The 21,568-nt window shown below is 43.9% G+C and overlaps 2 protein-coding genes across 2 annotated transcripts in view; both read left to right on the forward strand.

Annotated features, from left to right (window-relative positions):
- The window catches only part of KIF13A (kinesin family member 13A), a 104,646-nt gene extending 93,678 nt beyond the window's left edge, over nt 1-10,968 (forward strand). Inside the window, exons 37-39 of the mRNA XM_053946240.1 lie at nt 108-259; nt 6,233-7,328; nt 8,200-10,968. Coding sequence (XP_053802215.1) covers nt 108-259; nt 6,233-7,328; nt 8,200-8,486 — 1,535 coding nt within the window. The 3' untranslated portion in view covers nt 8,487-10,968. The remainder of the gene's footprint in view (nt 1-107; nt 260-6,232; nt 7,329-8,199) is intronic.
- A 1,190-nt stretch (nt 10,969-12,158) lies between these two features.
- On the forward strand, nt 12,159-21,563 carry SIRT5 (sirtuin 5). The gene is made up of 9 exons (XM_053959722.1): nt 12,159-12,457; nt 12,696-12,834; nt 14,901-15,034; nt 16,499-16,724; nt 18,144-18,231; nt 18,623-18,676; nt 19,546-19,669; nt 20,909-21,024; nt 21,390-21,563. The coding sequence occupies exons 2-9, from the start codon at nt 12,720-12,722 to the stop codon at nt 21,463-21,465; spliced, it is 933 nt and encodes a 310-aa protein (XP_053815697.1). The 5' UTR covers nt 12,159-12,457; nt 12,696-12,719; the 3' UTR covers nt 21,466-21,563.
- The last annotated feature ends 5 nt before the right edge of the window (nt 21,564-21,568 follow it).

A 21,568-nucleotide genomic window follows, 5' to 3' on the forward strand; every position in this document is an offset into this window, starting at 1 on the left:
CCAGCAACTTTGTCAATTGCATGGCTTAACCTTCAGTTGTTTTGAAATATGATCTTGTAGTCAGGATATGAAGAACTGAAATACACTATTTTTGCTTTTTTACCTAGGTGTCGTAGCAGAGAATTCCCATGCTTTAATGGCCAGCCCTTTTAAAGCATTTTCTCCCCAGCCACCAAAGTTTTTCAAGCCCTTAATGCCAGTGAAAGAGGAGAATAAGAGGAAGACCCCACTTGAAAGCCGACCCCTACTTAGTCAAGAGGTAATCTTTGAAAACCACCTGCTTTTTTAAAGGAGATGGAGTGATTTTGTGTACTTGAAAAATCATTTGCATCTGTTGCAACAGAATTTTGTAATTCTCTGGTAAAAGTATTCAGGTCACTCTTTATATCTGGTGTTTTGCTTTTTGGAGTTTTGTTTTTTACCTGAATACAGGGTTTGTATATTTTGGGGTTTTTTTACTTCTTAGTATGTATTGCCCGTTACAGGATACTTATATTTTAAAGTAGCAGTAACTACTTTGCTACCTTTACCCCTTTTTCTTTTTATTCTTCAGTAAAATGTTGGTGTGGTTTTTCACAGACGAAACATAATTCTGTGAAACTATTCTGGGGTGGTTATAATTCTGGTCTTTATTCCTCACCCTCAAACTCTGTGAGGAGTGCATGAGTTCCCCTACCCATTAACTTGAATTTTGATGTCTGTATGGCCAATGCTGTTTCACCTTCATCACGTCTTCACACCTTTCTGACTTGGCACCCAGTTAGCAGCGTGGTCAGAGTTGTGGTTTGTGTGATGTGTTGTGTGTCTCAGCCTTTGCAGAGCATGCCTCCATTGCAGGTGCACTGTGCTGGCTGTGCTGTGCCTGCAGGAAGCAGGGCCAGCAGCATGCCTGAGGAGAAGATTGTAAGTTTTGTACCAGTTTCTGTCTCGAGGCCTGGTAGTGGGCTTGAGGCATTCACACTACTCCAGCAGGAAAAAGAAGTTGTGGAAATAACCACTTGTGACTGATTGTAGGTTATGGTTGTAACAGTTGCTTGCCTGGCTTGCAAATGCATTCTGTTATTGGAACTAACTCTACTGGAGTTTGGTGTTCTGTTCCTCTTTTGTTTTGGGTTTTAATGTTTATATGTCATATGTCTTGTGGGGTGGGGGGAGAGGGGAGTCTGTAGTATTTACAGGGCACAAAAGATCAAGAAAAGGATGGGTTAGTGAGCAATGCTGTTGTCACTCTAATATACCTTGTATGTTACCTAGATTTTGTGACTATACCCCAGAGTAAATGGAATGATCCCATTTGGTGTAAGTAACCGTGCATTTAGGTGTGGGTACACTATAAAAGCTTCTAATTGCCTGACATGGAAGTAATATGACTAAGATTGCCGCTCTTAATTAACCTGCAGCCTGTCTTCATCATAATTCAGGTGGAAATTGAGGTGGAGGGCTTTTGTTTTAATCTTCACTTGCTAAATCCTTTTCTCACTGCTGCTTCAACAAAAGGTGTATCATCATTTCTGCTGTATGATGGTTTTGGTTTTGGGGCTGTGGAACATGGCTGCAAATACTTGCTTTAATCAGATCTTTAGATTTAAAATTCAGAACCTTCAAATTAATTCCTGTAAGTCCTATGGGACAGTTTTCCACAAAATCCTAGTGATGGGTTCTGCTATTCAACAGTTATCTTCATTCCTACCATATAGCCAAGCCATTAAAAAAACTGCTCTGGATTTCTAATGCTGTTTTGTAAGTTGTTAGACCAAAGTATCCTGAGTGTTCTGTTGTATATATTTGAAGCTTGGCTGCTGGGTTTGGGTGGCAGCTGTTTTATTCTTGAGCATGTTAATTTTCCATAAGGTAGCTGATGTGCTGACTTGCACTGAGGCACTGATACAAATAGCATGAAGGTATTTGGAAGAAAAAATCTTCTAGTTGAAAAAACATCCCTTGGAAAATAAATTGTTACAAAACTTCCCATAGCAACTTGAGGGCAGTTTTAATCCCTTGAGTGAAAACAAAGTCCCACCCCATCCATGCCCTGAATTAACCCAGGCATTTGCCTGTGCTGCTTTCCACAGATACACAGAAGCTTTCAGAGCTAGGAAAGGGCAACATCCTGCTACCAGGCTTTGCCAACTAGAAGGGATCTAATTCACTGAACACTGTAAACCTACTGTAGCCAAAAGAACCATAGAAAGAGGTGTTCTTTCAGTTCTCAGCTGCTTGACTCGTACTGACTTCTTTCTTGTATCAACACAGCTTTTTGTTTGTTTGCACAGGAAGTCAGATCAAGGGAACTGATCCACCCAGGTGATGGCTTGACTACCATGGAGTTTTTCATTTGGATCTAGTCCTCTATCTGATGACTTTTTAGACCCTTGAGGGTCCTGGAGAGACAGGCAAGAAGTAGCAGTTGCTAGTGGGGAAGAAGTTGACACGGCTCCATTTTGTAGCCCTGACAGCCTAGGGTGTTGTGTTTAGCAAGTGATGTTTCTGGGGGGTTTTATTGCTTTAGGAAAGAAGTCTTTGAAGGAAGTAGGCTTCTCAGACTACCCCATTTTTCAGAGCTTCAGTGAGTCCTATATTTTAACTAGGCTGAAGTATTCCGATATTCAAAACACATCTGCCAAAGGAAGGGGGAAGAAAAAGCAGCTAACAAAAAATATTTTTTATTCAGTTAGCCTGAAATATAGCATTCAATCTGAAATTTCAGAGAGTACTTACACATGCTTGATATTACAGCTATATCAAAACAGTATGATATAGGGGCATGTTCTATATAATATAGGAATACAGTGACTTATGTTAAGGTCTGATTAAATGTTTTCCTTTTAAGTGTATTTAAATACTGCCAGCAATTAACATTTTTAAGGGAGGGTTTGCTAAGAGTAAACCCTTCTAGTGGGCAATAAAAATTGAGGCATCTGTGGTGCAACCACTAGATAAGTATTACTGATTTTTAAATTAGTAAAATGGGAACTAACTTGTTGAGGTTACTTGAGAGGTGTAATTTAGGGATTTGAAAATGCAGATGCAAAACAGGTGTAGAGAAGCTGCTCTGTGCTCCTGCTTGTTTTGCTTCTTTACTGCTAGAACGTGATGTATAGTCTTGTCTCCTTAGTTCTTGCTGTCATGGTCTTCCTATTACCAGTTCTTAAATCTGCTTTTCATTATAGTCATTCTGTTAACATCCCAGGGAAGTTGCTGAAGTTTCTTGACCAGTTTTTCAAAGATTTTATCTTTATTTATACCATTAGCCTGAGCTGTACAAGGCACCTTCTTTCTTTTTTTCCCCATCTCACACCCACAGAAATTTGAAAAACTCTGAAATTGCTTTGTTTCTGGAATTTCCCAGTCAGGAAACTTAAGATGGGCTCTGTAAGGAAATATGTCTTGTCCCCACCAAGGGCATCTTTTGTTTGTCACAAGGTGATGTCTCTTCACCTATTCACAGCATTTTTCATAGCCCATGTTCTAGTAAGAAAACTGGTTCTCTGTAGCTTAGCTTTTATACTTACAATGACAGATAACCCTGAAATGGCACATGACTGACACTGTGGTTACTTGTTTGGCCTTTCCTAATCACTCTCCAATGTCTGTATGTCTGTAGAGCCATTTCTCAGTTACAGCCTCTTATCCAGTCTGATTCTGAACAGGGAATCCACCACGGTGGAGTTTTTTCAGTCAAATGAAGAATCTTGCAAGTTTCAAAGGAGACATAAAGAACTCTTATAAAAATACCTTTTGGTCTAAAGGGGACATTTAGCTAGTATCAACTAGAAATACTTCCTTCATTAAATATTTATTAGTTTGGAGTTCGTATATAATCTTCAGCTTTAAAAAGTGTATTTGATAAACTCTTAGTTTTTAATATTTAAAAAAAAAACCCAAACTATAAGGTTCTGCATAGAACAAAACTTAGTTTTGCAAAAGTAAAATTGGTAAAAGGGAAGAAGTAAGCAGAATGATTGAGAAAACATCCCTCAGAGATGAGCAACCGGTATCCTGCAATATGCAAAAAAGATGCTTTACATAAGGCTTTAGTGCTTGGAAGGATATTCGTAGTCTCAATAAAGGAAGTATTAATTTTTTTCTTTACTTCTAAGGAAGTGTGGATTTCAGATGTAAGTAGCAAGATTTTCAACAGTATAAATAATACTCAGTAGTCTTACATGACATTTTATAACACTAATAATAAATAAAAAGAGAAATAAATAATTGCAAATTAAAGCCTTCATCCAAATTCTGTATGAGAAATAACTCTGAAAGAGTGCTGTGAAAATTAGAAAGCAAAGGATACCAAGCCTTTGCTTGAGCAAATATTAATAATCTGAAATGTGGTTGGATTTGTCAGATATACTTAGACAAGTAGAAACATCCTGTTCAGATACTGATAGCTGTGCCAACAAAAAATTAATAGCATTGAAAATCTTGAGTCATATTAAAAGGCTATCCTGCCCGGGTAATACTGAATTATATTTCCTATGAGTTTGCTGTGAGTTTGAACATGGTAAGAATGGATGTGAGACCTTGTTACAGATAAGGGCTGTCTGACAAATGGGAGAGGCTGGACTATCTGGAGCTGTTCAGCCTTAAGGAGACCAGTCACAGGGGCATCTTATCAATATATTAAAACACCTGATGGGCCAAGGCAGGGTCTTTTCAGCAGTGTCCAGTGACAGGACATGAGGCAAATCAAAACACATGAGATTCCATCTGACCACAAGATGGAACAAGAATACACTTTTTCTACTGTGAGGGGAGTCAAACACTGGAATGAGTTGTGCAGAAAGGTTGTAGAGATCTCTGAACCCACCCAACTGGACACTGTCTCGGACAACCTGCTCTGGCTGACCCAGCTTGAGCAGAGGGAGATTGGGCTAATTGACCTCAAGAGGTGCCTTCCAATCCAAACAATTCTGTGATTATTCTGACATGGGCAAACTGAGCAAATCTGTTTCCTGTCTGGGCATTGGAAGTTTTGTTATACAAAGTTATTTTGAGCAGTCTTAGCTATTTTGAAGCGAGGAAACATTTTCAAGAGGATGTTTAAACTGATATGTTGGTACTCTGTGGTCATCTGGTTAACTGTTCTGCTTTTCCTTTTACATTGGTGAATCACAGCAGGTGTCTGAAAGCATCCAGGTACTTCAGATATCACACAGGATCTGCCTTGATCAGAATTTGAAATCTGTGATGCAGATAAAGGAACTGAGAAATAATGGGGGCTCCAGTTTCTTTAAAGGACTTCAGCAGTTTTCATTTTTCTTAAAATACAATTATTTCTAGTAGAAATTTCCTGTAAACTAACCAATTTTACTATATATGTGTGAGTATACATATACCTATGTTTATACCTGCATATGTATGTGTAAATGAAGACATATATATGTATATAAAAAGTCAAGTACTTAAAAAAGCATCCATGTGGAGTCCTGCCTGCAATATTTTATCTTGGAGGAGCAGCCCTACCATGTTGCTGGAGTCTTTCTCAGATTCATCTTTACAGACTGAAGTTCTCAGCTTCAGATGGACTCTGTGAAAGCCACATCTGTGGTCTGGTCACAGTGGATCCCCACACATCACCAAGGGGAAATTCAGGGAGGCATCTCCAAATTCTGCTAGAGTGATTAGTGTCACCTATTTTCCTCCAAACACGTACATGTCTGCATACAAATGCTTCCTTGAAGATTTGCTGTAATATTTGATCTTTTTGCTTGTATATTCAAACATCCTGAACACGTTCAGCTGTGATAGCCAGGGGTAAGCAAAATTATTTAGCCTCACTGATATCAGGTTAATAGAAAATCCCACTGTGCAAGGTTTTTAATCATCCCGAAGTTTTTAATAACCTGTATTGCAGCAGGGACTTTTTAAGGCCTTTACCATTCATATTTATGTTTTTCTTGTTGGGTAGTGAATTAACTCTACAAAATACCTTTAGTAGGTTTAATTAGTCTAAATCATGGGGAAAAAAAGTTTGTGTATGAAAATATGTAACTTTGGTTTATATTTTCTGAACTATTTAGAATTTATTTTCTAAAAACTGAATAGCTCAGTGTAGATAGGATACATTCCCAGCAGCTCTTTTCAATGGTGTCTTCCATTCTTCAGAATAAAGAATATTAAAGGTATATATTTCTCTATGCTCAGAAAGGAAAAAATCAAGGATGGTTCATTTATTTTGGAAACCTCACTGTCACAGGTTCCTAATCCTAATTCCTCTTCTCATTTGCAGGACTCTGAGGAGGAAGACAATGAGTTGGAGGCCATTAATAAGAAACTGATAAGTCCACAAAGTTTTCAAAATTTCCGGCCTTACGTACCGGAAGAGTTTGCTGACTTCAGTGTTTACAATGCTAGCCTGGAGAACAGGGAGTGGTTTTCCTCTAAATCAGACTTCATGAGCTCACATGTTCTTGAGAAAGAGGTGTCCCGCAGCCCCACCACTAGCAGCATCACTAGTGGCTACTTTTCCCACAGTGCCTCTAATGCCACCCTGTCTGACATGCTTGTTCCTTGTAGTGATAGCACAGACCAGCTAGCCAGTCACTCCAAGGAGCTGGACTCTAGTGATCCCTCAGGATCATCCCTTGCACATGATTTAAGATCTTTGAACAAGGAATGTCGAGAATCAGAAAAGGAGCTAGCAAGAGAGAAGTTACCTGTGGTACCAGTGAAAGGAAACAGTGCCTTAACAGAGCAAGTACCACTGTCATTCAGTGCCACTGACAGAGACTCTCAGCAGTTACCCAGAGCTGGATCTCTCTCAGCTCTAAGTTCCTTGGATGGCAAAAACACCATTGAATTTTCAGCATGCGAGGTGACAATTGAGCACATGACGGACGTTCTGGAAGATCACTCCTTTACTGAGTTCATGGGTGTTGAAGATGGGAAGGACTTTGACCATTCAGCAGCTCTGCAGTCTTGTTCCCTTCTGTCCTCTAATGGAGCGAGCACCTCAGAGTCACCCCGAGGCCCTGGCAAGGGTCAGAGCCCGTGCACAGGCCAGCAGAGCTCTGCAGCAGCAGCAGGTGACAACTGGCTTGAGGATGCTGTGGAAAGCCCTTTTTGTTCTCGACTGGTGAAAGACACTTCAGATCCTGAGACTTATCCCGATGCTTCCATGGACGATTTTATTATGAAGGACCACTTGGATGGTTCTGATTGTGAAGAAGGCGCTTCTGCAGATCAAGCCCACGTCTTGCCAAGCTGGGTGGCTGTGGGCGAGCAAGTCTGTGTTGGAAGTAATAAGATGGGCACAGTGAGATACGTTGGAAGGGTGGATTTTTCAGCTGGAATCTGGGTTGGAGTTGAGCTCAATGTTCAGCTGGGTAAGACTAAACGGGTTCTGAGTTATCTTTGCAGCTAGTGTGACCAATTTTTAAAGTTATAGTACAATCATTCCTTCCAGTTCAGTACTGGGAAGTACCTCCAGTTTCATGAAGCTTGGTATCTGATACACCCAATTCTCGACTTTCTGCTTATAGAGATGCTCTGATCCATTTTTAATTGTCTAAAAGCTCTGCTTTTGCATGTTGTGGTAGTTCCCTGTTGGTACCCATCTGTTCTTACAGATCAGAGAAACAAGCAAAGCTTAAAATTGGCAGATATTTTTTTAATAAGTGTGCACACATTCATGAACAGTACTAACAGTGTGCATCACTTATCAGATAGGTTTGCTGTCAGTGACTTTTAGAGATTTATTGTTGTTTTCCACTGGGGAAAGATGAATTTCAGAACACAGGTTTTCTGTTACTTCATTTCAGAGGGGTCAGAAAAAGTCAGTGCTCTGCAAGTGTTAAGAAACTTCTATAGAAATGCTTCAGGTCATTTAAAAAGATGTTTTTAGTAGTTTAACAGGTAATATCACTTATGCCCAAAGTTTGTCTCCAGCTAAATTTTAAGCTTTGCAAGCAATTGGTTTTGAGGACAGTTTATTTTGCAAAATGAACACATTCGTGGCTTTTTAAACTGTTAGTTAACAAAGCATTATTTTAGGAAATCATATTTTTGGTCACATTTTAAGCCTTCCTTTCCAAGTTCTGTTCTCCCTAGTGTTTGGTGAGCATCTGGCTCTGTCACTCAGCAGGAACAATCTTGACTACTTGACAGATAACCAAAGCTATTCACACTTCAGCCCCTCAATTGTATGTGTTAATGGCAGCACCAGCATTTAATCCTGTGCATTTCTTTCCATTGAAGGGAAGCACGATGGAATTGTGAAAGGCAGAGAGTACTTCCACTGCAAACCCCGACATGGCGTTTTCGTTCGTCCAGGGCGCCTCAGCAAAGCACCAGCTCCCGCAAGGAAATGGAGTAGCACTTCCCGGTCTCAGGCACCTTCCACTTCAGAGAAACAGAAGAGTTCTGTGCTTCAAGGCTCATCAGCCACTCCCAAGACAGGAGGAGACGTCCTCTGCCATTCAGGAGATGCAGCGGCTTCTGCTTTTTCTAGGAAACAGGAAAACAGGAAATCTTGGATTAACTAAACCACAGTATTTTTGCACTTAACTACACGCATCACTGTGTAGAAAACTTTATGGATTTTTGAAGCTATTGTACATTTTAACCTGTCCATATGGAATGTGTATTCTCTAGAGTCCTTGACTTAATTCTCTAATTTTTTATAAATAATATATATATTATATATATATGAATGTGTATCTATAGTTTGTCTGCCAGTGGGCAGATACTGCTGCACACTAAAACACAGTTAAAGTTGATTGTAGATAACTGAGGTACTGGACTATTTGTTACACAACAACTTGGGAGATATATTTTAAACAACAAAAGATATTTTATTGAGGAAAAACCAGGATGTGAATCCGTATTTGGAAAAAAGACCCAACCGCTGTTCATAATTACCAAAGAACTTGTTTTAGACTGACATATTTGCTGTTTATATCTTTCTATTGTAAATGTTTTAACTGGTAACTTGGTGCCATGTTCCTTTCAGCCACTGGGCACCATGCAGCCTCCCGTGTTTAAGCACACTGAAATATCCAACTGCTTCATATGTTTTGTCTTCCTTGAGGCCTGCCACTGTGCTGACTTGGCATCGGAATGACTGACGATACCTGAAGCTATGAGTCTGGCATTTCACATGTTAGCAAAAGCCAGCTGGGCAGTTTGACTGCAGAAACAGTATTACTGCAAGAGTGTGAGAGGATAACATTCTGGGTTTTTTAGGGGGTTTTGGTTTTTTGGGTGCAGGGTGGGGAGAAATGGGAAATAAAGAAGCAGTAAATGGATCATGACTGCAAACTTTGCACTTGTTACTTGCTGGTTTATTATCAAGATGAAATAGAACCTGCTAAAGTAATTTTAATCTGTAAAGTTTATTTTAATAATGGGAATGATGGAGGGATTTATGTCTGGTGCTCATGAATTCCTAAGAAGGTTGTTCCACATGTAGATACTGTAGATGCCTGTACAAGCGTTCTGGATATTTGTAAAGCAACATGGTAAAAAATGAGTGAAGTGAATGGCCTGCTGTATCTTTTCTTTGTTCCTTAGCAAGTGAATGATTGAGATACCTGGGACCTTACTGAAAAGCTGCTGTTCTTTCTCTGATTGTTGTGTACAGTAAGCGGACTCTCGTATTTTACTATTTACTGTAAAGAACTGTAATTTATATATTGCCATACTGTATTTAATTGGTGCAGACCTGTTGTGTGTTAGAATACAGACCGTTTACTTGGGATTTAAAAAAAAATGTTTTACTTGTGTTTGGTACAATTAGGCTTAATGCTCAAAGAGGGAGCTGTTTCTAGCTGGTGCTGCTCAGATGCAAAGGACTTGGTAAAAATGCTGAAGGATAGTGATGTTGGAGTGGAAGACTAAGAGGGTATGAACCCATCTTACCACTGAGCCTCAGAGGAGAATAGCAGCCCCTTTGGATACACATTCCTCACCTTCTGCTTTCCCCATCCCTCCCAGGAGAGGGAGCAGAGGTGGAGAACTCCTGCCAGAAAACAGAATCCCATGGGTTAAGGGGAGATGGGACAAGTTCCTGGAAGACAGACAAGTGAGTATCATTGCTAAATATATAAAGGCCCCAGCTGCTGGCAGCTGGGAGGGCAATGTGCTGGAGGAGGCAGTGAAAGGAGGGGCTGTGAAGTACAGTACACTTGCCCTTGCCATGGCTTTTGTCCCTTCTAAGACAGGATTCTTAAGTGTTAATTGATTTTGAAATGTGTATCTTTGCAGAACAGTTCATGCTTCTGGTGTCCACCTGGAGTTGCTCTCACTGCATTAATGACACTGCTGCTGGAGGAAACTACTGTAATAGAAAAAGATTTTATGCAGAATTATTTTATCGGGCACAGATGGTTGTGGAATACTGCCAGGCATTAATGCCAAACACCCCAGTGTCTTGAAGTTAAGTTTAGATGTCACTTTAATCTTTTTATAAACATTTTAGGAAATCTCCTTACACATTGGCATTAAAATATTTTTCCAGGACCAGTACAAACAATTCTGAAAATCAATGTGGCCATTTTCTTATGGCACACATTCAGTAGTTACACCAGGTTAGCATCAGCCAGCATCAGCTGGGCTCTTCATTGTTTCAGGCTGCTGAGAATACAGAATGCATGATTGATTGCTTCGGAAACACTGGGATAATTGTGCTCTTGGAGTAGGCAATCTGTATATGCCAAAGAGACCAAAGCAAGCCAACCTTGTGTCCTTCTGTACCCATTTCACATAAACTATGCCATAGTGAGTTCTGTTTTTATTAAAAGACCATGCAAAGCTTGCACATGAACATGCCCTGCCCTGGTTTGATGCAAAGTTAGAAGGAGCACAGCTAACAGGTGCAACAGTGTGATAGGAAGATGAAAGCTTTGTGCTCCTTAAAACTCTAGTACATAAACAGAATCATTTTTTTCTTATTAGCAATGTTGGACTAGGATTTTGCTGTCTTGAACTTTGGATTCAAAATGGAAGAAAATTGTGGTGATAGTGCAACTGTGAATTGTTTTTTTTTCTTTTTAAGATTAACTAGCAGCTAAAACACACTGCCTAATAAGCACAGTGTACAGTCTTGTAGTAATATCTCAATTAAAAAAAAAAAAAAAAACCCACCAATCATGATGCTGAATAACATTATGCACAGCCAATCCCTCATTCAACAAACCTGCCATCCTGTTTGTTTTCCCAATCTGCACAGAATTAATGGATTTTGACATCAGGGTCGTTGGAATGCTAAGTAAGATCACGCTAGCCTTCACCTTGTTTTCTGAGTTTATGATGTGCTGTTTTTCCGAGCACGCTTACTTTCATGGAGACACGGAGTGCTCAGGGAACAGCTGTGGCCGCCCACCAAGCCCCAGCACAAGCGTTCAGTCAGCACCACTCGCTGTTGTCAGCATTGCCCCGCCAAAGGCTTCCTTCGAGTTTGCAGCTGGAGGCCGAGTACGAAGTGCTGGTACTCTGTAAACAATAACAAGTGCTGTGGAGCAGGGTAATGAGGGAGACATCGGCTGCCAGCCCCTGGGAGCAGCCTCTGGCTGTTCCCTCCCCTGCCCTCAGGTGAACTCGTCCTGTGCCAACAGGAGTGGGAGACAGGAGCTGCCTCCCGGGCTGGACAGGCTGCTGGTGGACTTTGAAAGAGCACTGTGGGACTTGCCTTTCAGCCTTTCCCCTCTTTGGGTGCATGTTTTGGGGGCCTCTTCATCTGCTTAGCTGGAAATTTATGGAATCCAAAGGGAGGGGGGAAAATGTGTCAAAACCTCTGACTGAAAAGGACGGTAATGATTTAAGGTTGTTGGGGAAGGGTGGAGAGGAGGCGGCTGGATGAGAGCGCTGCCTTCTTTACTCAGCAAAACATGCTAAAAACAGTTTTTCTCATTAAAAAAAAAAAAAAAAAAATTGTGTGCTGTCCAAGTGCAGCGGAGTTTTCATCCGTGAACGCGTAAACTGCGAACGCCCAAGGGTGGACCGCAGAGAGGGATGACGCTGGAAAGCCATCCAGCTTTCCTGACCTATTTGCGTCTCACTCCATCCGATACGTGCGCGCTCCGGCACGGCGCAGGGACAGCGCAACGCCGGGCAGCGAGTCGCGGGTGCCTCCAGTGCATCCATCCACGCATCCATGCCGCCTTAACACCGCGGGAGGGCGGAGCGGCGCAGCGCGGGGCGGGACGTGTGGTGCCGCACGGCTTAGCCCCAGCCGCCGCCGCCGCCCGGGGCGAGTCGCAGCGGGCGGGCCGCGAACCCGCGGCCCCGGGGCTTGCGTGAGGGCGGGCGGCCCGGCAGGTCGCCGCCTCCCCCTCGTCGAGGCTCCGCCCGCCCGCCCGCGCTGTCCCCTTCGCCCTTCTGCGGGCCGGCAGATGCACGTAGGCTCGCAGCCCGCCGCGGCTCCGTCCCTTGCTTTTCCCCCTTCTTCTTAAAATGCCGGCGGGCAGGCGGGTCCTGGGAGCTGCCTCGGGTTAGCAGCGCAGTTCGGAAGCGTCGCGTAAGTTGAATGTCGGCCGAAAGCCCCGCTTTGGAGCGGGGCTGAGGTCCCCCGTTCTGAACAAAAGCGGTGATCCCGGCCCCGAGGTCTGGTGTTGGGGATGATTCCTTGTTCTGCAGGTGCAGGGGAAGCCGTGACGAACGCTCGCAGCTGGTTCTTTAAGGAGAGCCCCTCACAGGAAGCAGGCAGAAATACGCGCCCTGCCTGGGCCGCTGACGTTTGATTTATTTCTCCCCAGGTGAAACACTTCCGAGGGATCCTGATGTGTCTCTTTCAATCTACCGCTAGAAGGTTGGTTTCCCAAGTGCATTGTGGACTTAAGGCCTCGTCTTCAAAGAAACAGAAGTTTTGTTTGGAAATGGCCCGTCCTAGTTCAAGTAAGACGTGTATTTGTTTGCTTTAGCACCCCGGACAGGTTTTTAAGGTGGATTTGAAGTGCTAGAAGGTTTTGTGTGCTAGGTGAAACCCATGGCTTAATTAAAAATGTTTAAAACAGTGTGAAGTTGCTTTATTTGTCCCCCAGAATAGTGAAATTACCTTTTACGACTGTATTCTGTATAGTTCCATAAACTCTTGCAGTCATCATGGTTACAACATAAACACCTTTTTAATGCTTATAATTTATGCACATAAGTATGCAGTGGTTAATTGCATTTCCCTTTCATAATGCTAATGAGTAATAAAACTAATTCCTCATTTCTTTGTAACAAGAATGGGCCTTGAGCATTTGTAACAGTTCAGGAGCTGGGTAACCCCAGGAGCCCTGTTCAGGCTAGGAGTTAAGGCTGACCTCTTTTCACTTGTTTGGCAGTATTTTGGTTTTGTTTTTCAATTTGAGAATGTGCCTTAACTTGAAAACTGCACACGGGTACAATACAGCAACTCCTTAATGTCGGGTAGCCAAGCCAAACTTGCTTTTTCCGCTGCCTTGAGCATCAGCATTTGGCTGCTGCCAGACACCTGGCTGGGAGGGCTTTTGGCCTGAGCTTTACACATTCAAGGGCTTGTGAGGTTTGATTTGCAGCAGCAGGTGGGGTATCAGAATAGCAGTGTTCTCTGCTCAGTCCAAGGTTGTGGGCCTTGGGACCTCTCCAGTGGCTCTTTCTCCCTATATGAACTTACCTGCCTTTGGATGGGCTTTTTTGTGTGAGTGTGGCAGGGGGGAGGGAGTAGTTTTGGTTTTTATTTGAAAGACCACCTAGTAAATTGTGAGGATTAGGGTTGTGGTGCGCAGCTCAAAATTCAGCTGGAGGCTGCCCACTCATGGGATACCATAGGAGTCCATACTGAGCCCAGTGTTGTTAAACACCTTCATTAATGATATAGACAATGGACTGGAGTGTATCCTTGGCAAATTTCCATATAATATGAAGCTGAGAGGAGTGGCTGATACTCCAGAGGGTCCTGGCCCTGGGAAGAAATAGCCCCAGGTACTAGGACAGGCTTGGGTGACCAGCTGGGCAGGAATGTCCCTGGGGATCCAGTGGGCACCACGTTGGCCTTAAGCCAGTGATGAGCCCTTGTGGCAATGAAGGCTCTTCTCAATGCATAAAAACACCGCATGGTGTTTGTCTGCCGTGAGGGTGGTCAAACAATGGACTGAATTGTGCAGGAAGGTTATGGAATCTCTATCCATGGAGATATCAAAAGCCACCCCACAGGACACTGTCCAGGGCAGTCTGCTCTGCCCAACCCTGCTTAAGCAGAGGGGGTGGAACAAGACAATCTCCAGAGGTCCAATCCCACCTCAGCCATTTTGTGATTCTAACCTGTGTTGCTTTAAAATTAATATCTGAGGTAAACTGCAAAAGATATTCTTTTTGTCTGTCTGTAGCTAACCTGTTCCTGTTTAATCTTGTCTTGACTCACATAAAAAGGCAAAGGAAATTTTCAATCTTTTTCCCAAACTACCATGCAGGGGGAAATGGTGGAATAACACATTAAAAAATATAAAATACAGTTGCAAACCTAGAAAACAGGAAAAATGCCTCAAAAGGAAGTGCATTTTCCCAAATTACCTTAATTTTGAAGGCGATACTTCATGGAGGAAAAAACCAAACAAAAACAAAGCAAATGTATTTTTTTCATCTCAAGATCTTAAGTGATAATTAGGAAGCAAACTGTTCCTGGGTGGTGGTGCCAACAGTTGTTATTGGGGTAGCATCTAGTGTGGGGTTTTAGTTAAAGGCTCTGCCTTTCCACTATTGACTATAATCACATTTAACACATGTTGCCCTACTGAGCCTGCTCAGACACATATTTTGAGGATCTCCAGGAACTGCCCTTTAAAATCCAACATAGAGAAGCTCAGGAACCAGTTGGTGTTCCAAAATGAAAGTCATGGGAGGTGTGTATGGAAGCCATTTCTGGATGCGTAAGTGTGGCCTCTTAGGTGAGCCTGTGAGTGCCTGAACAGCTCTTTGTTTTCCCTGCCCTGGCACAGACATGGCTGATTTCCGAGAGGTGTTTGCCAAAGCCAAGCACATCGCCATCATCACCGGAGCTGGGGTCAGTGCCGAGAGCGGCGTCCCCACCTTCAGAGGGGCTGGAGGCTTCTGGAGAAAGTGGCAAGCCCAGGTAGGTACTGGTGGCCCATGCCTACACAGCCACCTCTGTGCTCATCACACAGGTGAGCATGGAGGGTCAGGAACAGTTGGAGAAGAGGGTGGAAGTTCTCCCATGGCAGTGCAGCAGGGACAGAGCTCTCCCTACAGTGGCCTCTGCAGCTCTTCTCCGTGCCCTCAGGGATCTGCTTCTGTCCTTCAGTTTATCAGTTGCTTGGGAAAAACAACGTTCTTGCAGGTAGCTCTGGGTCTTTCTACCATCTTTGTTTTCCTGCAGTTCAGCTGTTTGCTTATCTTTTGACACCCTGACTGTTGTACCACTGTGTGGGGCCTTTCCTGTTTTAAACTCTTTAACGTTTAAAACAAACCAAAATACCAAAGAAAGAAGTGACGATAGAGACTGGTTGTTTTCTTTTAATCTTGGTGTCTCATAACACCCTTTAAAAATGCTTTAAGACTTGTTTTATTTTGGGGCAGGTTTTTTAATTTTCCCACAGGCTGTCTCTGTTGCTGGAATGATCTTGCCAGTGCTGAGAGCCACAGGGGTGGGAGAGGAGGTGGGAGCAGACACTGGAAGTACGGCTGAAGGCACCAGCAGTGTGAGCTCTATGGGGGCCTCATGAGTCTCATCCTGCTGGTGCTGCAGGTGTTTCAGCAGCTGTTTTGCTGTCAGTACCTGCTACCCCAAATGCTGCAATCACACCTGCTTTCTTTGTGGTTTTTATTTACAGCATTCCTGAAAGATCTGATGTAGCTAAAAAAATGTCAGAGACATTAATTTTTGAAACTGATTTGAATCTAAAGATGACGTTTTTGCTTTCAGTGACCATCAATTAAAATAAAGCATGTGTGTGTATAAATGTTTGGTCCTGCTGCATTAGAAACTTCCATTCAGTTTCTGTGTCAGAAGAATTGAGCACTGAGGTGCTGGACTGAGCTGCGTTTTTGAGAAAGAGAAGGCAAAATTAAAGTTAGTGTGAAAAGCAGCTTCAATTTTACCTGCATGCAAAATACAAGACGTTAGACTTTGGGTTTGACGACGGGTATAATTTGGCTTGTGTTATACTTAAATTAACGCAGAAAAGAAATTCCTGGCAAAGCAAATATATTCACATGATGCTGAGTTTTATGGCTGCCATCAAAAAGAGAGTTGTGGGTGTGCATTGGAGTGTCTGATTTGCTTTGTGCTAAGCTCCTAATAGTTTGGTAGGGCAGCACAAAGTACGGTTGGAGTGTAGTGTAAGCCCATCTACCACACTATTTCTGTAAGTTATTTGCTCTTTTGATCTGACACTTTGATGTGTCACCCTTGTAAGGGCTGTGGAACAGTATTCTTATCAACTGCATGTGGTTATAGGTAATCTGCTTTTGATGACCTTGTGATGCAGGCAGCAGTATAAATGGCAGAGATCCCACAGGCTTCATCTGGGGAAGGGATTCTTCTTTCGTTGTAGGACAACTGTTATGTCTTTTGCAGGAGCTGGCTACTCCAGGGGCTTTTGCACGAAACCCTTCCCGTGTGTGGGAATTCTACCACTACCGGCGAGAAGTGATGCTGAGCAAACATCCCAATCCAGCCCACATTGCCATTGCAGAGTGCGAGAAGCGTCTCAGCAAGCAAGGAAGGAGCGTTGTGGTCATCACTCAGAACATTGATGAGCTGCACAGGAAGGCAGGCACCAAGCACCTCTTAGAAATCCATGGTAAGAGTTGGCTCACAGGCTTCCTTCCACAGGCCAGGAAACCTGAGGTGGGGAGTGGGAAAAAGGGAAAGCTGGATAAATGCAGAGAGAAAAGAATTTTGTCTTATAATTACAATAACTTGCATAAAGTTATTTGCAATAACACCCTGTTCTCTTTTGGAAGTTGTTTCAGGTACTTCATGGCTTCTCTTTATTCCTCACTTTAGGATCACAGAATCTCATCTTTCTGTTTTTAATGGATTCTGACAGTACACAGGAACTGGTTCTCCCTTTTCGCTTGCACAGTTTTCCACAGATCCACTTGAATTCATGTGGTGGTCACACCTGGCTGATTTCACTTAGAAAAGGGGAAAAGAATCCCCAGAGATTCCACTGTGGGTAGTGGTGGTGTCAGACTGCCACCAATAAAGGGTGTATTGGAAGCCTGGCCTCACCAGCCCTGGTGCTTTCCTTCTGTCCTGTTCTGTCCGGTCCTCACTTGTGCAGTCCTTGGCTACAGGAGGACAAAAGGGACTGGAAACAATTAAGATTCCCTTACCTTTCTTTCTTGCAGCCAGTGGCCCTCCCCTTCTCTTCCCTGTAGTCAGCAGCATTCCTTACTCCCACAAAGTGCCAGAAGAGCACATGACAGGTGTAGCACCTGGGCGTCAGCAGGGGTTTGGGATCTGAGGAAATGTACAGGTATGGAGAGAAAGAGGGGGTGGAAGCCCTTCTCCATCCTTGGAGGTGACTCTGCTCATTTTTCCACTCCTCATGCCTTGCCACAGAGTGGAAGTCTCCCAGGACAAAGACCCATCCTGGTCCTCCAGCACTATGATACTTTTTAACTCCAGTATCACCTAAAGGCATAAATGGGATTTCCCACCACCACTTTTGTGCTTTGGACACAGGAAAGCTAAAACCTGCACAAGCTGTTTTGCAGTTGTGGATCCAATGATCCACATGAATCCAATGATCCAATGATCCAATGAAGCCTTGGCAAGAGTTTAATTTTGGTTATTTGTATTCTTTTTAAAATGGACACAGTTTTTAGCTCTTGGCTATATTGCATATCTCAACAGCATGTTAGTAATGCTACAGAAGTTTTGGGAGTGGAGTTTTGCATCAAACAAAATGGTGTTGACCAGCATATTTTGTTAAGAAAATGTTTCTGATGTAAGAGGAAAAGCAATAAACAGAAATTATCTCCCTCACTGATATTTTAAATTATTATTGTTATGAGACTGTGTATTACTCATGTTCCGAGGCAGAACAAGGTGACATAGTGGAACTTTGCTGTTGTGTTCCTGTTTTAAGTTACCCACAAGGTGCAGCCTTCAAGGTCTGTAAATAAAAGCTGCCCAGGATAAACACAACCACTTGCCTGCACAGCCACGCCTCAGAGCTTCATCCCTGATGTTTCCTCTTCGTGTGTTCCAGGTAGTTTATTTAAAACTCGGTGCACCAGCTGTGGAAACGTAGCTGCGAATTACAAGAGCCCGATCTGCCCCGCATTGTCTGGGAAGGGGTAATCCATTCTTTCTTTCGTCATTAAAAAAGGAAGTGAGCAGGGGGATGGGCCAGGCATGAACTCAAAGATTTTTTAGGACTTTTTTTTTTTCCTTTACATTTCACCAGAATTTTAGATAGTTATAATAAATAATTATTGTGCCTTTGACAGTCTTGGCCAGCTTATTACAGTTGCTCAGCTCCAGGATAATTCTGGACAAATTCTTGCTTGCCTTGTGTATGGTATTTTAGGATTGTAGTAGGTGTTAAAGTTGGCTGAAGTTGCAGATTCTTTGATTGGAGGGTATGCTTTAGAGAATATGAAGGTTTTTAGAGAATAATATGTTTTTTATTAATACATAAAATACCTTTTGTACAGCTGGACATGTATTTCCATTTTGTAACTTCAGGGCTCCAGATCCTGACACAGAAGATGCTGCAATTCCAGTTGAAGACCTTCCTCAGTACGTATGGACCACTTTGTTAGGCTGTTACCTCTTCATGCTTTGTGCATCTCAAAGCTTCATGTTACTGGTCATGTTGTTTTGGAAGGACATTGCACAAAGAGACAAAGAACTCTGGAAGTCTGCCCCAGGAAACTGAGTCTAAAGTTACTGGGGCATCAGACAAGGAGTATGTAGAAGTTACCATGGTGCTAAAGGCATCACACTTTTGTGAACTTGAGCACCAAGATGAAACATGCCCAGATTCCTGGGGTTTGTATGTGAAGTAGTAGGAGAATTGCAGCAAGAGAGTGAGTGCTACAGCAGTAAATGTTCTGTTACTTTGCAGGTGCCACCCACTGTTGGTCTGGGAGACAGTGCTGGGGTCCCCTCACAGGCACAGAATGTGCCGCAATGCTTTTTTATGCTGCCTGAAGCTTTGCCTTAGTTAGTTGCAGGTGGAAAAAGCCACATTTTTCATCCAATTCCTAAGGAAAAAGAGGCTAACACGATGCTTCTGTCTTTTGGTTCATTTTCTCCTTAAAACCCTGTCAGCCACTTTGTTAAAGGAGGCCAAGTTTTAACTTTCATGCATTTCAGGAGCTGAGTAAGGGGAAGAAACAATTAAGTATCTGTGCTGAACAACTGTTTAGCACCCCCTTCCTTGGGATCATGCAGCACGTGTACTTCCAGCACATGTGTGTAGCATGGCATGAGCTGCCTTCTGTCCAGCACATGGTAGAGGAGGGTGTAGGGAGGGCTGTGAAGCAGGAGAAAGGATGATGGCAGGTAGGACCTGCCCAGGCGGGAATGAGAACTGCTTTGCCGTTCTGGAGCCTGAAGCACCCCCTTCAGCAGCGTGACACTGTCCCGTTGTGGTGTTTGAGCAGGTGTGAGGAGGACGGCTGCAATGGGCTCCTGCGGCCCCACGTTGTGTGGTTTGGTGAAGCCCTGGATCCCGGCGTGCTCACGGCGGTGGAGAAGGAGCTGGATATTTGTGACCTCTGCTTGGTTGTGAGTGGCACTTTCCTTACCTGTCCTCTGAACTGGCAGGGAGGCCATGCTAAGGACATGGCAACTCCTGGGTAAAGCAGACGCATCTGTGCTTCCCTGAGGGAACTAAAAGCCCCAAAAGGACTCTCTGGTGTCCAGTGCAAAACTTTAAAAGACCTTTCAGTTTGAAAATGTACACATGGGTTAGAGATTAGACAATGTTTGGCTGTTGAATTTCACTCCCCCTCTGCTCTGCCCTGGTGAGACCCAACCTGGAATACTGTGGACAGTTCTGGTGCCCCCAGCATAAGGACATGTAACTGTTGGAGCAAGTCCAGAGGAGAGCCACAATTTGATAAGGGTACTGGAGCACCTTCCCTACGAAGAGAGGCTGAGAAAGTGGGGCTCTTCAGCCTGGAGAAGGGAAAGCTCTTGGGAGACCTTAGAGCAGCCTTCCAGTACTGAAAGAGGCCTGCAAGGAAGCCAGAGATGGACTCTTGATCAGGTACAAGGGGTGATGGCTTTTAACTGAAAGAGAGTGGCTTCAGATTACATACAGGAAGAAATTCTTTACTGTGAGGATGGTGAGGCACAGGTTACCCAGAGAAGGTGTGGGTGCCCCATCCCTGGAAGTGTTCAAGGCCAGGTTGGATGGGGGACTCTGAGCAACCTGGTCTAGTGGAAGGTGTCCCTGCCCATGGCAGAGCGGTTGGAACAAGATGATCCTTAAGGTCTCTTCCAGTCCAAGCCATTCTATCGTTCCAATTTCTCAAACAGTAAAAAATACAATTATTTTGATGGTCAGTTTGAAAAAGAAGTAAGTTATAATGTGCTGCTTTTTTGCAAGGTGGTTTACATGCTGTGTAGGTTCCAGATCCCTAACCAAAACACTTGCTTAGACTGTTGTCTTCCTTTTGCAGGATGATCTCAAGTAACAGAAGGAACGTTTTGTTGGGTTTTTATTTTTCCTTGAAGACAAAGTGTGCCATTTTGTTTCTGGGATTTTTTTTTTCCATCTACAGTTACAAATGGGTTTCTTTGGCTGCATCAGAGAATCAATTCCTGATTGCTATGCTAAGTTAAATAGCTACATCTGCAATGACACTAACCAGATACTGATTCAGTTTCATTTCTGTAGGAATCTCCCAGGCTTCACTGCACATGCAGTTGTGAGAAGGGCCCTCACCTCGGGGCTGGGTTGGTTGGTTCTGTTTGAGTGCTGTCCTGCTACGCCTGTGACTTCTGTCCTGTTGCCCGCAGGTCGGGACCTCGTCCGTGGTGTATCCTGCAGCCATGTTCGCCCCGCAGGTCTCGGCCAGAGGAGTCCCAGTCGCGGAGTTCAACATGGAACCCACTCCTGCCACCAATAAGTTCAGGTAACGCTGCTCAGGCAACAGCCTTCAGTCCCCCCCTTCCTGCCCTGCTTTGGTCCAACAGCCGAAATGCTGGGTTTAGACAAATACGGTCTAGTTTACCCCCCAGCGCTTATGAAATACTAAGTTTCTGTTAATAAGTAAGAAAAGAGGATTCTTCTTTCATGGTGGAATTTTCACTGAAGACACAAACCGTATTGTTTAAAGGGTGAGGCTGAGGTCTGTCCCTACGCCCCACAAGGCCTAAACCCCTCTCCCCTCCTCCTCCTCTTTCCTCCCTCCCTCCCGTCTCTCTGCCAGACTCGCCAGGTAAAGCAGCGGGATGCGCCGGTGGCTGCCCGCGCCCTAAACCTGCCGCTTCCTTCCAGGTTCCACTTCCCGGGCCCCTGCGGGACCACGCTGCCGCCGGCGCTGGCGCGACACGAGACGGAGATCATCTCCTGAGCCCTGGGATCACCTCCGGAGCAGCCCGGGCTGGCGGGGCCCAGCGCGGGGCGGGCGGGCCGGAGGCGGCGGCGGGACTCGTCCCCACGGCAATAAAGGCGCG

This window comes from Vidua chalybeata, chromosome 1 (genome assembly GCF_026979565.1).
Source record: "Vidua chalybeata isolate OUT-0048 chromosome 1, bVidCha1 merged haplotype, whole genome shotgun sequence".
Taxonomy (NCBI): Eukaryota; Metazoa; Chordata; class Aves; order Passeriformes; family Viduidae; genus Vidua; species Vidua chalybeata.